Source organism: Gadus morhua, chromosome 10, assembly GCF_902167405.1.
Source record: "Gadus morhua chromosome 10, gadMor3.0, whole genome shotgun sequence".
NCBI lineage: Eukaryota > Metazoa > Chordata > Actinopteri > Gadiformes > Gadidae > Gadus > Gadus morhua.
Window position 1 is genome coordinate 17,840,285 of NC_044057.1, and position 16,871 is coordinate 17,857,155.

A 16,871-nucleotide genomic window follows, 5' to 3' on the forward strand; every position below is an offset into this window, starting at 1 on the left:
CACGTCCTCCGAGCTCCATTGTCCGGGTATGACCTGCCAGACAGCAGACCCCATCGTTTTCTGGGGATGGGTAAATGCAAGCCTGGACTGAGTCGCTTGGTTTGTTGAAGGATGTGTACGTGTGTGTATATGTGTCTCCGTGCGCGCGTGTGTGTGTGTATGTGTCTGTCTGTCTATGTGATTGTGCGCACACATGTCGGTTGTGTGTGTGTGTGTGTGTGTGTGTGTGTGTGTGTGTGTGTGTGTGTGTGTGTGTGTGTGTGTGTGTGTGTGTGTGTGTGTGTGTGTGTTGTTAGCATTAGCAAAGCGGAGCTAGGATGAGTGTGCCACACAGAGTGACCTTAATTAACCACATATTATCCCTGAACCGCGGACGCCAGCCCTATGCCCTGGACCCCCGGGGGCCGCGTGGGCCCAGATACAACGCATGGAGCGCTGCTCTAAAGCAACACTTCATAATCTGCCCTCCATGAGGCCATGGCAGAGAGAGAGAGAGAGAGAGAGAGAGAGAGAGAGAGAGAGAGAGAGAGAGAGAGAGAGAGAGAGAGAGAGAGAGAGAGGGGGTAAGAGAGAGGGGGGGGGGGAAGAGAGAGAGAGAGAGAGAGAGAGAGAGAGAGAGAGAGAGAGAGAGAGAGAGAGACAGAGAGAGAGAGAGACAGAGAGAGAGACAGAGAGAGACATAGAGAGACAGAGAGAGAGAGAGAGAGAGAGAGAGAGAGAGAGAGAGAGAGAGAGAGAGAGAGAGAGAGAGAGAGAGAGACAGAGAGAGAGACAGAGAGAGAGAGAGTGGGGAGGAGAAAGGGAGAGAGGGAGAGAGAGAATGGGGAGGAGGAAGGGAGAGAGGGAGGAATAACGAGAGAGCGATACATTCAGGGGAGGGAGAGAGGGAGAAGAGAGATAGGAGAAGGAGAGAGAAAGAGAGGAGAGCGAAAAAGAGTGTGAGAGAGAGAGAGGGAGCGAGTGGCAGAGCATTACTCTTTCTTCTACCGTTAGTGTGTGTGTGTGTGTGTGTGTGTGAGAGCGATAGAGCAAGAGTGCTGGGGGGGGAGAGAGGGAAATGGAGGGGGAGGTGAGAGGTGGGGGTCAGGGAGATGAAACAGAGAGCAGGGTGGACAGTATGGAAAAGGCGAGGAGTTTGGTGAAACCGATAAGCAGGCCGGGACCTCTCCATAATGAGATGTTTTGTGCTGCGTAGCGAGAAAAACAGGGAGCTTGCATCTTTGACCGGGCCTTTAAGCTTTTCCCTATCTTTAGAGGTGTGCAGTGGCAGAATAGTTTATCCTGTAAACACAATTCATTCATTAATGTAACCACTCTTTTGGCAGGTGATCTCTAACAAATTGAAGATGCTGTTGGTCGCCATGATTTCTGCATTTAATTTGAAAGATAACGAGCGCCTGTTCTTGTCCAATAAGTCCACGAAGCAAACACTTAAATGCGTTGACAGAATGTCAAACAGCGCTACACCGCAGTATTGTACCCCAACTGTCTTTAGTCAACAAGACCAAGGCAATTGCCGGGAAGTACACACACCCTCCATTAACGCAGCTCAATAAGCAAACCTCGAGGGTAAAAGCGGATCTTCGCGAGGAAGCCATTCTGCGGAGTAACAGCTGTGATATACCTCATTCCATATGAGAGACGAGCCAATATCAGCAACGTGATTAAACAGAAAATCAAGAGACACGAGCCCCCTGACTGTTACAAGCATCCAAAGGTTACGCCTCATGAGGCACAGTGTTGCCAAAGTTTCTCCCGGACTAAGTTTAACTGCAGTTTGCATTATACACCACTGGCACCAGCTGTTATGTACACACAAGGCAGAAAACAGCGCGCTAAGAACTAGACGAAAGTTAGGAAACTACTGGAAACCCAAAAACGGAAATGAAGAGATCAAACTTGGAGAATGAATATCGGGAAATCTGCTAACCTCTGCTAAGAATTTCACCACATAGTCATGCAGAATAGTGAATAATGGAATCTGATAGTTAAGGTGCTGTAAGGCGGCTGTCCGTGTCCGAACCCAACTTTTTAAAGTTCACCCCCCGAGGAGGCGTCCATGAGCCGGGTGCCTGCTTTGCGTGCGTGTGTCTTCTGAAGATCAAATCCTACCCTGATAAATACCAAGACACACTGCAACACAACACTCAAGAGCGACTCCGTGAGAGTCGCTGGGTCGGGGGTTCGGTACTTCGATTGCACACGGATAAAAAAAAAACAGCGCTTGGCCGCTCTCCACCTACCTCGGTCGGTGTCGTACAGGTAGACGAACTTCTGCCACTTGTAATGGGAGAGCAGGCTGAGGACGGAGCCCCGCAGGGCGGGCCGCATCTGGATGACAAACTGCACCTCGTTATCGGTGGGGTAACTGGGCGTGACGAAGGAGGTGTGCAGCGCCCCACAGAAGGAGGTCAGCGTGTTCATGGACTTCTTGTCGTAGAAGCCGAAGATGGCGTACACCCCCCGGGCGAACTGGGAGCAGACTGGAAGCACAGCGGGAGGGGGGGGGGGGAGAGGGGGTAGAAAGGGGAAGGAGAGAGGGGAGGGCACACGTGAGTTTTTAGAGGAGAGATTGACACGAAAGGACAACAAGCATGAGTGCTCACGCGTGCGCCCGCGCAAACACATGTCGACAGCCTCGCTGGCTGTCTCTACGGAACTGCACACGCACACACTCAAGCACGCACACGCACACACATGCACACATTGACATATGCACCAATAAATAAAGAAATGTTGTCTCTCGTTTGATCTCTCTCACACTTTTGACCCACGCACACACACACACACACACGCGCACACACACACATAGACACACACACACACACACACACACACACACACACACACACACACACACACACACACACACACACACACACACACACACACACACACACACACACACAGACAGACACATTCAGCCTCCAGGCCAATATGCCCGGTGGATAGGATGATGAAGGGGTGTTCAACCTTAGCATCATGGCCTAAATAAACAGATCTTAACATCATGAAAGTTTGCATGGCCCTTTTCACAGGAATCGTTGTAAAGGAATAATATCAGCTATTGGTGCTGTGGAGATCCGTCTTCCTTCTCTGTCATGTGTTTGTTTCAGTGTTATTAAACATATTTTAATATTGCAATTCTGCTGACATATTATTACATGTTGCAATTTTATTGCCCCCCCCCTCCCCCTCTCAGTAATATGAACGGTTTATTAAGAAGCGTCTCAGAAGAGACAATGAAGTGTTGAAGACACTAATAAATCAGAATTGTGTTGCCCCGCAACACAAATCACACCAAGGACCTATTTGCCTTCAAAGATCTTTCAGAAACCACCAGATTCTTATGAAAGCCCGCTCACTCTCCCAAGAGAGATTAAGCTAGGGTTCATGTTGTCTGGTGGTTCTAACCTTGCGTGTCCTGATCAAAACATACCTTTCTTCGCTACCGGCTTAACCAAGTAAACACACGCCAACACGGAGAGACAGATATATATGTTGACACACAGCGGAGGAAAGAATCCCTGGTTCAAATGCACACACAAACACACACAAACGGCGAACGAACGACGCACACACTAGACCCTCACACAACACAAACACATTGCACCCCGGAAAGTGAATCAACAGATGGACAGCAGCATTGTGAGGCAGTGCTGCCGGCTGATTGGTCCAATCTCGCACCCTGAATAGGCGCCAGTCGGAGCTCCAGCACTCCGCTCAGGTCCAGTTCCCGTCCACACTCCTTCTTAATGTGGGCCAGTACCGACATAGAAGCTATACTACTGGGAGCACATTTGGCAGCCTTGTTCCTTCAGCTCAGCTGTCCTCTGCTTATTAGGTTGCGTCTCGAACAAGACCAGGCTTCAATGGGATAATATGTCTCTTCTCCCGTTCTTCTGCCAGGCCCTCATCGTCCGTCCCCCGTCCCCCCCCGACTCCATCCCTCTTGCTCTATCCGCTTCACATCACACCAACTTCTTTCTGCTATCTCGGTAAGTCTCCATCTTCCTCCTCCTCCTCCTCCTCCTCCTCCTCCTCCTCCTCCTCCGCCTATACTCTCCATATATCTGCCCTTGCAGACTTCAACTATTCTTCACCCCCCTCTCCATAAGGCACCCTCTAAGCACCTTTACCTCTCCTTTCTACTCTCTCTTTCTCTCTATCTCTTAGTCGCTCTAGTCTGCCCTCCCTCCCCCCACCCTTGCCGTCTTCTAACCGTAACCCTTACTCCACCTCTTTCTCTCCCTCCCTCCCTCTCTCTCGCCCTCTCTCGCTCAGCCCCATCACCCCACCACCACCCCTCCAGCCACCCCCACCACCCCCACCACCGTCTTACGGCTCTATTCAGGCACTCCTTTTTGTTGCTTCTATACTTCCCTGGACCATCTGGTGGTTCCCTAAAGCACCCAACACGCTCTTTCTTCAAGCATGGCGGTATCTCCTTCCACCTGAGTGCATCTCTCTCTCTTTCTCTCACCTCTTTTCAGAGCTTCTCCCGGCGTAGAGGAAGGGCAAGGAGGGCATCATCATCGATGGCCGTCGCCCTTGTCCTTCTCTCTCCTACCACTGCTGTACGTCCGATTTGAACCGTAAATGATCTCCATCCTTGATCAACAACATTAGGTAACTGATAGTGGCTAGTGTGTGTGCTATCTTCATATTTCTCTATCTTTCTCTATCTTCAAGTTATTCTGTGTGTGCCTGTGTGTCACTTCATATCTCTAATTATTCATATTTACTCACAACGTCCTCAGACATATGGGCACACATAGACATGCACACACACACACGCACACAGACATGCACACACACACACACACACACACACACACACACACACACACACACACACACACACACACACACACACACACACACACACACACACACACATGCCACAGTCAGGCACGCATACACAGACAGACCAAGCGTGGACTGAATCACCGCAGGCAGCTTGCCCGAGAGTCGTAGACCAAACATTGTTAAAAGAGAGCCTGTTCCCTTTGCTCTCTCCTCTCCTGCCTTCCTCCTCTCTCTGCTTTTTTTTTTCCTTCCCGTCCTCTTCCCCTGCAGCTTGTATAAAGTCTCCTTTTCCCTCCTTCCCTTACCCCTCCTCCTCCTCCTCCTCCTCCACCTCCTCATTCTTCCACCTCTTCCTCCTCCTCTTCCTCCTCCTCATTTTCCCTCCTCTTCCTCCTCCTCCACTTCCACCTCATTCTCCCTCCTCCCCCTCCTCCTCCTCCTCCTCCTCCTCTTCCTCCTCCTTGTCATTCTCTATATTGCTGCCACCGGACACCATGTGTCCCCTCTTCACCTCACTGGTCAAACAAACAAACTCACACACACAACCACTAATGCGCACCAAACACACACTGCACACACACACACTACACACACACACACACACACACACACACACACACACACACACACACACACACACACACACACACACACACACACACACACACACGCAGCGGCGTCCTCATTTCATTCCATTTAATCAGGGCACTTGGTGACACCGCGAGGCGGGTCGCACTTTGTGACGCATCATTTGAGACGGCTGCCCTGGAAGAACAGTCTCAGAGAGAGAGAGAGAGAGAGAGAGAGAGAGAGAGAGAGAGAGAGCTGGACGAGAGTATTATTAGAGAGAGGGAGAGAGAGAGGGAGAGAGAGAGAGAGAGAGGAAGAGAGAGAGAGAGAGAGAGAGAGCGAGAGAGAGAGAGAGAGAGAGAGAGGGGGAGGGGTAGGGGGAGGATGGACGCACACTTCCACTCATACAAATACAATCGAAAATAAAAAAGGAAGAAGAAAAGAGACCTTTCCCGTACGCCCAAGTACCGGGGCGTCCGTGTCTCTGCGGCAGCTGCGGCGGCGCTCACAAGACGCTAGTGTCCAGGGGCAAGCACTGTGAAGGGGGGGAGGGGAAGGCTGGATGCTCCCGCCGCACACAACCGCTAAATGTCAGCTAGGATTCTATCTCCCTCACAATGGCCCTTCACACGCACCCGATTTTTCTCTTATTTTTTCTTACGCTCCTCCTCTCCTACTTGCTAACTCTCGTCCCTCTTCCTCCTATCATCCAAAGGTTGTCCTGCTCCTGTTCTCCTGTTTCCCCCCCCCCCCCCAAAGAGCCGCCCTTGGGTCCTCCACGACTTACATCAGGCCCCTGTCCCGCTGTCAGGCAGGGGGGGGGGAGGGGGAGGGGGGGGAGGCGGCAAGGCTTTTAGGTACCCCCCTGGGGGAAGGAGGGGGAGGGGACTGCATCAGCCCTTGTCATTGGTTTGGAGATGGGATGCACTTCAAGCCGTCAACTTGAAATGCCAGACCGGGATTTTTTTCGATTTGGAAAGACGCCGTCGGCGACGCGTTGCCTCCGTGCACGTCGCCCGTAAGCCTTCTGGTTCTGCTACATTAGCATCTCATTCGTACCTCGCTGTCCTTTGGTTAACATGCAATGTCTTGGATTGATATTAAATGTCACCAAGCACGACGTGAATAATAATTTTGAAAAATATATAATGAGTGGTGCGGATGTACCGCATAAGTCGAATGACCTTTTCTATTGATAAGGAAGACACATATACAATTAGATAGGTGAGAAGGGGGTTTGAAATACCTTTTTATGCTCAAAGCTCTCCTCACAACACAACAACACAACTCATCATCAAAGATAGGCCGTCTCTGAGGACCCGCCCCCATCCCCCTCCCCCTCAACCAATCACAACCAAGCCACACATACACTCAGTCAAAGCGGTGGTGTATGCTCCAGGCTACTGGCCCGTCTATTCGCATGTGTAGGCTTAGTAGACAAGCCTAGCCCCATATGTACATACATTTGTGCTATATATATCCCTGCATGTGATATTGACACACACAGTGAATATATTTAGAGCAAAAATATCCATCTAAGAATCTGTCTATCAATGCATCTTTCTCTTTGTATATATACACAAAAATGTGTACACAGCGAGCATTGCTGTGCGTGCGTGTGTGTGTGTGTGTGTGTGTGTGTGTGTGTGTGTGTGTGTGTGTGTGTGTGTGTGTGTGTGTGTGTGTGTGTGTGTGGAGGGGGGGGGGATGGTGCACATGCTTGAGTGCAGGCCTCCTCGTGTGCCCTTCTTTACGAGCATGTGTCAGGAATCAGTGTGTTTGTCTGCTGGCCTATGATAAACGACCGCGGAGAGCTAAGGAGGCTAGCACCAGAGCCCTTCCCCACCCAGCCTGCTTCATCTCAAACCTCCCCCACTTCTTCTACATGAGGAGTCTCCGTCCCTGGCCCGCTCTCCTGGCTCCTGGGAGCTCCAGGATGCCAAGTCCCCAAAGGATTCATTGATCACCTATGACCTAAGATGTCTCTATTCCAAAACAAGCAGACCTTCTTCTTCTGGTTTTGTTCACACCGATTTATTATGATATATTAATAAGTGTATTTTACATCCAAATTTACAATACTCCTAGTTGTATGCTAATAATTACTAAGTTGTTGATACATCAACAATGTTGCATATATTGACAATCCAACAATGTTTAATTAACCCTTGAGGATGCAAATGCTACATTTAACAGATTAAACTATTTATATTTTGCTGTCTTTTCCAATATTTTGCAATGTTGATTGGGCATAATATAATACGTGCATGATCATTCTCACAATGAATAATGCAAAACTATTACTAATGATTTTTGATCCCTCTAGGAACTCTGGCTCGGGATTTTAATCAGGGCAGAACAAAAACGTCTGAAATTCGGGCTACTGAAACCAACCATACGAATGTGGGCTTGATCAAACGACCTCGGTCAGTGAACTCACACAAAGAAAACAGAAGAAGAAAGCCGGTTGTAGCATTCATAGGATCAGGAGCCGTCGTAGCTGTACTAAGCAGCAGTTCTGTTTGAAGGTTAGAAACCCCTTTTACTGCAATTGAGGTCGAGCAAAAAAATAGAAAAAAAATAAAGTCACCTCTCCTTCGCTACATGTGGCTGGATGCGTTAGCTCTGATTGGTCAGGAGACGTGTGCCCTTGGCTCGAACGGAAGGTGGAACCTCACCGGCAATACCCCAACATATTGCCAAAATGATGCTGAAGCGGGCGAAGCAATTGTTGTAGCTAACGGATGAAGCGGCTGCAGATACACAGCAGATGAGGAGCTGATGAGTGAGCCAGATTTAAAGGGGGGTGCAAGGGGTCGGATGAGGCTCGCATCTGCCACTTCCCCGACTGTTAGTGGGCAATTATTCCTGTGTCCTCTGTGGTTAACTTTAATTTTTTTTTCTCCTTTCCCTGACACACAACTTTCCCCCACCGCTCTGCGTCTCCTCTCCGTGTCCTTCGGGCGACACGACACTCTGCGCTCTGTTAAGGACATTCCCCTTTTCTTCTTCTGCTCCTTCTGAGAGCCGGGTTCGTTGAGGCGTCCCTCTTGGGATTCAATGACCCTCAGGTTCCCGCGGTCTTGAGTGATGTCTTCACCTACGCCTGGCAACAATTGCCATTAGTCTGCGCACAAAAGGGGAAAGTCATTTGAATTCACCGCGGATCCCAAAGAGACCAATACGCCTCAGAACCCATTTCTGTGTTAATTTTATAGACCACCGTATAATGGCTGTAACCTCCCCCCCCCACGCCGTGATCAAATAGGAAGACTGATGATGCTGCCAAGAGAGCAAGGAAGAAGGCGAAGAAAAGACGACGGTTCTTCAAACGTTCCAAGACACTGGCTCTTTAAGATAACTAATAAAAGGCACCACTGATAACGGCGCTTTGATGGGGCTGACGCAAGATCGGACAGTTTGTTTAATCAATTTGACGAAATTCAATTGGAAGGGATTTTAATTGATACATGAGACGGGGAACAAGCTCAACCCTAATCTCGCCACGCGTGACCGCGCTCAACTGCGTGACTTCCTCTCGAAAGGCACACTGGGAAGGCCGGCAAGCAATTAAACGCTATCTAACGCTAGAAAGATAGCGCTGAGAAACCCGCCCCCCCCCCCCCCCCCCCCTTGCCATGCACATCCTTTACCTTAAGAGCATTGTTCAGAGACCCCCGGCCCACCATTACATTGAGCAAACAACAGTTCCTCCATTGACTCAATTGTTCTCTCTGGCATTTGCTGCAATGCAGTATAGCCCAGACTATGGGAGAAGCCGCTGGACTGGGTTGGACTGAGATGTTGATGATCAACAGCTTCACCTGAAACATCGACGACACTAAGGCGATCGCTGGAGGGTGAGGACGGTGACATTGACGCGGACCCCCCCCCCCCCGTGGTTAGGGGGGCCGCGTCCATTTTTTAGCAAAAGGATTCAAAAGAGGGGGGTATGAATCATGTAAGGGCTTAGGATATGTGGTAATTGGATTTTCCTTGAAAGCTGGTGACAAAGTACCTCACATACCACTAATCCTCCCCAATCAGCACCGCAGGCCTTGAGCACGCCGCTTTACAGATGAATATACCGGGGGGGCTTGGGGGTGGGGGGGGGAAGAGGAGGATGAAACAGGAAGGAAGGACACAAGCACAGAACAGGGGGAGGAGGTGGCGGGAGTGTGTGTGTGTGGGGGGGGGGGGGGGGGGTTGAAGCCGGGGACAAGGACAGCTGGTGAAAGCGGAGGCAGAGTTTGAGGAGGCAGGGCTTCAGGTGAAGGAGAGGGAGGGGTGGGGGGGGGAACTCAACAACGGCAAACGGTTCTGACCGCTGCTGTCCAGAGCACACTGTGTCGGGTTACGTCGCGGCTTCTCCTGGCTCCCACAACAAACGGCTCGCCGAGAGCTGTTCAGCTTGGCTTGGGGGGCCGGGTGGGGGGGGAGACGACTCTCACATGGGGTGGAGGCACGCCCCCGTAGCGGCACAGCCACAAGGACGCACGGCCTCGGCCGCGGATCAAAAGAGGAGCGAGAGAGGGAACGGTGGCAGAAGGAGATGCGGCTGAATTATTAAACTTTACTACGAGAAGAGAAAGCTTGTGTTTACTCGCTGCCGGAGATGTGAGGGGGCCATGCGTGTGCACGTGCGTGCGTGGGTTTCAGGTGGAGAGGAGAATCTAGAACACGACACCCAGCTGAATAGTTTTGAATCCAATTCAACACTACAGGAGGGGATGGGGGGGAGGGGGGGGGGGAGACTTATCTTGCTTCCCCTCTCGATTAGATGACAGGAAAAATGGATGATGGCTCCCATTTACATATTCATTTTCATCACTGTCATACAGCTGTGTCCCTTTTGATTCGGCGCAGTCCTGTAGAGGCAAAACGTCCCCCGCTCAGACAAAACACTGCACTCGTTTCACTGCGAGAGGTCTCCCAGTTTTTGCCATTGCATCTCTGTGACAGAAGACGAAGTAGTCTCAGGACTTTGGTATCCCAGTCTCGGCAACACACAGTGTCTGAGGGTAATGCTTCCCGACTGGTGCTCTCGGCCCCTCGGGGGGAGTTCAGATCCTGGCGGTCCATTCATGCCCTGATGCACATGCGAGGCCTGCAGTGTCCTGCATATGGCCTGCCAAGAAGGCATTACTGCCTGCCAGCCGCTCCAAAGTCCATATCCTGCCCATGTAAAAGATGAAAAAAAACGGAGCCTTTTTGCTCCTGATCTGACTCATCAGATGACACATCATAATTAATATCCTACGTTAAGGGACGCATAGCCGAGCCAAGCCCCCATGTGGGGAAATGGATTTTTGATGTTGGAATAAAGAGTTACATTTTCAAACAGCACCTTTTCCACGACCTGCTGTCCAACCAAGGGTTTTTAATAAAAACAGTTCTAGCACAGAACGACAGAACAGGGAAACGAGGATGAAAAAGCAGTGGGTTGTTGAACCTTGAAGGCATCACTGTAAAACAATCTCCTTTTCTTCCTGTGTAACCATCCAACCTGGCAAGTGCCAAGAATGTGGCACTTGCTCAAATACTGTGCTGACCATGAATGATAATGCTTGCGGATCAGAGAGAGAGGGAGAGAGGGAGAGAGGGAGAGAGAGAGAGAGAGAGAGAGAGAGAGAGAGAGAGAGAGAGAGAGTTATTGGGATGAAAATGCAAAAATGCTATATTACTGGTGCTAGAAAAACATTAACAAGCATTTTCATTTTCTGCTTGTATTTTCTTCTGGTTAAGTCTTTCAAGTCCCCGACCCCCGACAGTTAAACTTTGTTATTTCAGTAGTTTTTCCAAATTCACTTTAGTAACTTCCTCGTAGGTGGGTTCCTTTCCTCTATTTCTGTATCAAATCGCATCTTCTTAAAGGATTTATATCCAAGTTAAACCCCAAGAGACCAATTGAGGCATCTCTCAAACCTGTATGAAACCATGCGGCGGGCCAAATGTTTTGTTATGTTATGGGCTGTACCTTGCGTTACTAAGCAACTAAAACCTACTCCAACATTTGACATTACCGAAAAAGTTGAAACGCATTGATTTCCTACTTCAAACACAATTTACCTTGAAATACAAACAATCAGCTTCTCCTCCACTTTGAACAGACATCGCCACAAAGCCAGCGATTGGATGGTAGGAGAATCGGTTGACGACCATTTTAATCGTCGGCGGGAGTTCGACAACAACATTTTCCCCACTTTAAGTCATTCCCACTCCCCCAAAAGTTATATGACAGCTATGCCCAAAGGTAAAAAGTTGAGCTCCCATTCCCACAAGAGACGGTAGGAAGACATTGGCTTCATCAAAGGACCGTGTTGCCGACGGCGTGGGTGTTAACAACCTTGATGGGGAGGAGGTTGTTAGATTGGAAGAGAGGGGCCCGTGTAGCTGGGCCCCTCAGCTACACTGCCTGCACCATCGTCAGGCCCCAACCCCCCCCCACCCTCAGAAACTAAAAAAGGTGCCTCAAGTTTGTGTGTCGTGACTGAGACACTTGAGATTTTTTTTGTGTGACACAAATACACACCGACACACACACACACACACACACACACACACACACACACACACACACACAAACACACACACACACACACACATACACACATACATATAGACAAGGGTGAAATAGTGTCACGAACGCTGAAGTCAAAGTTAAGGCTCTACCTTTCACAACGTCAAGTGTGCGTTGCATTGTGAGCTGTCATTATGCGTGAGCATCACATCGGTCTTCGGTCGCTGTTTCCTGTTCATTGGTCCAGTTCCTGTTCATTTGGGCATTACACTCCTCTCTGACTTATTAGGTACAGAGTCTGACACGCGTTAGGGTAACCGTGTGTGATGGACAACGCCGGCTGTGGCCAGAGATCCAGGGGTTCAGCCCAGCGCATCAGATCACTAAAGAGATGAAAAGAGACCGCAGTGGAAGCGAACAATAACACACCCACCCACTCGCACACCCACCCACCGAGGCAAACACACACACACTGCGACATACACACACACACACACACACACACACACACACACACACACGGCTGGGCAGAGGCACATGACATTCTGAACCATCATCTCCCCCTTGGCGCCTGTGCCTCGCCCCCCCCCCCCCCCCCCCCCATCCTCAACTCGCGCCAAACGTAGCTGAGCCAATGAGCTCGCCCCGTGCCTCTCCTCTCCTTTTCATCATATTATAGCACTATCAGGGCTGCACAGAAGAACCGGCATCTAAGAGAAGCTTCTCATTGAGCCGCGTGGAACGGAGTCACTCCAATCAGCCTTTTGATTCTGCAGCTGGGATGGTTTTCGCTCTTTCACGGGTCCAGATGAGGCCGACTTCCTGACGCGCTAGGAAAAATGAGGCTAGGAAGTGGGGGAGGAATAAATATCTCCCCAAAAACATTAGACAGATAAGGAAGCATAGCAAAACAGAAGAGAGGGGGCGGGGGGAAATGAAATCAAGAGACAATAATCGAACCCGGGGCTGGCCACAGGGACGGCGATGGAACGCTTCAATATTTCATCGCACATCGCGAGTCACGCATGGACACGCAAACGCGGACAGTGGCCGGGGAGCAACCGCCCACAGGTTTAATGTAGCCATGTGTGAAATGGCAGGAGCCACACTACAGCACTCTTCGAATTAACCATTGGAGGGAGAAACAGGGCAGACTCATGGCTGAGAGAGCGCACATCATGTTCACTTAATTCTCCCCGTGGGGGGGAGATAGGAGGGGGGGGGGCGGGGGGGGGGGGGGGGGGGGGGCGGCCGGCATTGTGGGAGGGGGAATAAACCTTGATTAAAACCGTATGATGAATTGATTGTTTCTCATGTTTCCCTGCGTAGGATCCGCAGCAGCAGTAGTAGACGTTGTGGGTACGACTCCACAGTCCTGCCGGCCACCCTCTGGGCGACAGAGCAACCAATGAGTCAGGATCCGCCTGGGAGCCCCAGAGTCGCCTACAGCTCTATGATCCCATCCTTTTTATTCATGGTACACCCCCCCCCCCCCCCCCCCCCCCCCCAGCCCCACCTCCAGCTACCCTCCTTGTATTATTCATTTCCTGTTTACTCTTTATAGCGTTCATGCAGATTTGATTAGGCTGATGCATTGTACGTGAATCAGTGAGTAATCAAAAATGCATTGGACTTGGTGATGATGACAACTCCATGGCTTCCATTTGTTTCTCAGGTCTGTCGGATAACATTAGTAGTTCCAAAACCATCCGTGGAAAACGGTTTATTTAAAACGCCGACGTGGTTTGAGGAAGCTCTCCTCTGGCAACTGTTGCGAGGTTTGAGATCGATGGTCCTTTTTGCGGTAATCAAGCCACGCGTTCACCTAGCTCTCTGCAACATGCACATCCCTCATTAGACCCTTGTTTCCAGAAGAGGTGTTTAATATTTACCAAGAGGGGCTCCGCGCGGCATTGCATACCCGCGACCATGTATGTGTGTATCACTGCAAGGAAAAATGCTAATCTTCCACCGAACACTGCCTCCGCCCTCTCCCTTTTCTCTCCCTCTCTCTGCTTCAGCCTTTATGCTAGAGTGACCATACACTACTTTCACAAGGTTATGATGCCTCAGCAGCGCAGCCACTGTGAACTGTCACTATCAATCAGGCATGATGGAGGCAGTGTCTCCGTGCAGACACGTCCCACAGCAAAGACATGCAGCTCTGCGAGACACAAAAATAGAAAAATACCTCCAGCAGGTCCCAAAATGCGACAATCGATCTGACCATGGAGCAGGGCGAAAAAGGCCGGGAAAAGAATGTAAATAAGCCGTGGCCCCGCATTGCCCTCCTGGGTCCGGCGTTTACCATTTCATGCAGAACATTGTTGACAGACCCCCTTTGACGTCGTAGTGTATCTGTCCTCAGAACCCCTCTTCCGTGCCGCATTCATTTTGTACTCCTCATAATCACTACACCGAGAGAGCACACCAGAACAAAAAGATAGCAGATATGGCTGTCCTGGTTGAACGGGAGAGGTTATGGCCCAGCAGGGTATCCATTATCTCCCACACCCCCACTCCCCCTAAAAAAACAAATAATCCAAACCCAGACAATGTTATTCTTTCATAAGCTCTCTGACCTTGAGGAACAAACCAAATGCAGGACAATGCAGGCCTGTTGGTTCATATCAGGAATTCTCTCTCTCTCTCTCTCTCTCTCTCTCTCTCTCTCTCTCTCTCTCTCTCTCTCTCTCTCTCTCTCTCTATCTCTCTCTCTCTCTCTCTCTCTCCTTCTCTCTCTCTCTCTCTCGGCCCGAGCCAGCAGCTCCCGCGGGTTGTGTGGATGTGCTGCTGGAGCGGCCTGAGAGGAGGATTACTGATTGGCTGATTACCGGTATAGTCGGTAGGGGGGAGGGGGAGGGGGGGACTGCAACTTGCGACGCGTATGGGAAAACAAGGCTGTGATATGCCTTTGCCAAAAGAAACTCCAAATCTATAAGGAGAAAAGTAAAGTCAAAGTCATACACACAAACACACACCCACTCACACACACACACACACACAGACACACACAAAAGGTCAATGCGCTGACTTCCTTCCATGCCAACCTCTCTGTATGTGCCAGGCTTGGGCCAGTGTTCCCTCTCTGCTGGTGCCTTTGCTTCTTCATCCACCTCATTGCTTCTCATGTCTTCACTTGCCAGAGAATATGAGAATATGTGAGTGATTTTCGAAGCGAGGGAGAAAATAAAGAACAAATAACATCCATGAGGTTTTGCTCATTGAGGAAAACCCCAAAAAAGCGGAACGAAGCGGTTCTCAAAAAGCACAGACGTGTCCCTGATGAACTCTTTAGATACTCAGTTTTCTCAATAACAACCATTTATTCTCATTTGTCCACACATACTGCCCTGTTCCTGCTTTTATCGCCTCATATTGCACTGCGGAGGAGATAGTATCATGTGTCGTGTTCATATGACACAGGCTGCCGTGAGGAAGGCTACCCTGCTCATATATTTTATATCTATGTTTATCACCGCTGTTTGTTTCTTTATGTCCCGCTGCCTCCTCTCCTCCCCTCGCCATAACGCTGTCTGACTGATAGCATCCTCAATAAGCACACAGACTCGTCAGAATCGTGGCTCGATGTACGCGACGGATGAGCCTCCCGCGGTATGATTTGACCGGTAAAGAGATGGGTTGAGCATACATGTGATTTACCCAGTGCTCCATCCATCTGCAACCACAAAGGCTTTTTGCAGTGAATGTATGCCATTGCTTTCATAGCTTAGCGATAAAAGCTACGGTTCACTGCAGTAGAGGCTCAAATAGACACAATTGCACCGAGCCTTTTGTTTTTGTTTTGCTGCTGGTTCCTCGATGTACTGTACATTTGGCTTATGGTTGCGAACATTGTCTCACCTTGCTCTATCAAAGCTGTGAAGCTCTATTTGAAAGTGGTGGCTCAACGGATGTACTTGTTTCAGAGGGATAGTGTGTATTTTGGTCGCTAACTTCACAGTTTGCAATTTATAAAGATCAGATTGTAAGGCCGTTCCCAATGTTTACTTAGCCTGGGTATACCCATGCTGCCTTGCGCGCGATTTCAATTCGCGCTGCTAGGCAGCCTGGATTCCATGGATCCGATTTTCGCCTGAGATAGGGAACCAATCACAGAACGGGGAGGGACGGCAAGTCGATGACGACGTCTATGCAACACACCGAAGCATGTAGTTTACGGATCCAAAATGGCAGCAGACGCGTTACCTTTCGATGCAGCCTCAGATGTTCTAAGTAGTTGAGAACGCAAGTTTATTTTGAAAGAAAATTCGGCGTTAAACTCTTTCATCACCAAGAAGGATGTCTTTGCCCTGCTACCAACCGGCTTTGATTGGCTATGAGCTACGTACAGACTCATATGATAGACATTCGTAGCACCCAATAAACGACTCCGGGCAATCGTAAACCACGCCTCAAATACGAGAAAAATAATGTGCGGTTCCCAAACCTCATCGCAATATAGATTTGAGGTCTGGCGTTAGCGAGGCTAATGTTTAGTACTTGTGCACTAGCGAGGTGGAGACATATGAAGTTGGGTCTAAGTTGCACACACAAGATAATCCTCATCTTTTCAGATCAGGACTGACCATCTTTTATCTATGAGTCCAATCAGAGGCCTTGCACCTGCCTTGCAATAATCAGAATTCACTCGGAAAAAAGCCTTGGACATCAGCGAGGCATTTTCTCCAAACCGTGACGTTAATTAATTCTAATACATAAGCAAATTGCCAACGCCCAGTTTTCTTCATATATGAGCTTGTGAATAACAAAGGCGGCCGAATACTGAGTGCTTAGTTGAGCTGCGACGACAAAGGACGCGCAAAGCTGTTGTTTTATCAAAGGGTAACTTTGAGTATCCAAGACTCCAAGACAAACAACACGGCGACAGCGACACTTCTCCCTCCGAACGGGTTTGAGAGGATCTTTTGATATTCCGATTAAATATTCATTGTGTTGAATTTGCCTGCGA

The 16,871-nt window shown here is 49.7% G+C and overlaps 1 protein-coding gene across 5 annotated transcripts in view; it reads right to left on the minus strand.

The window, feature by feature from the left end:
- The window catches only part of gria3b (glutamate receptor, ionotropic, AMPA 3b), an 83,646-nt gene that overhangs the window by 59,373 nt on the left and 7,402 nt on the right, over nucleotides 1-16,871 (minus strand). For all 5 annotated transcript variants that reach the window (XR_003978331.1, XM_030368702.1, XM_030368703.1 and 2 more), the window contains exon 3: nucleotides 2,244-2,483. Coding sequence is in view for 4 of the 5 variants with exons in the window: in XM_030368702.1 (XP_030224562.1) it covers nucleotides 2,244-2,483 (240 nt within the window). In the remaining variant the exon portion in view is untranslated. The remainder of the gene's footprint in view (nucleotides 1-2,243; nucleotides 2,484-16,871) is intronic.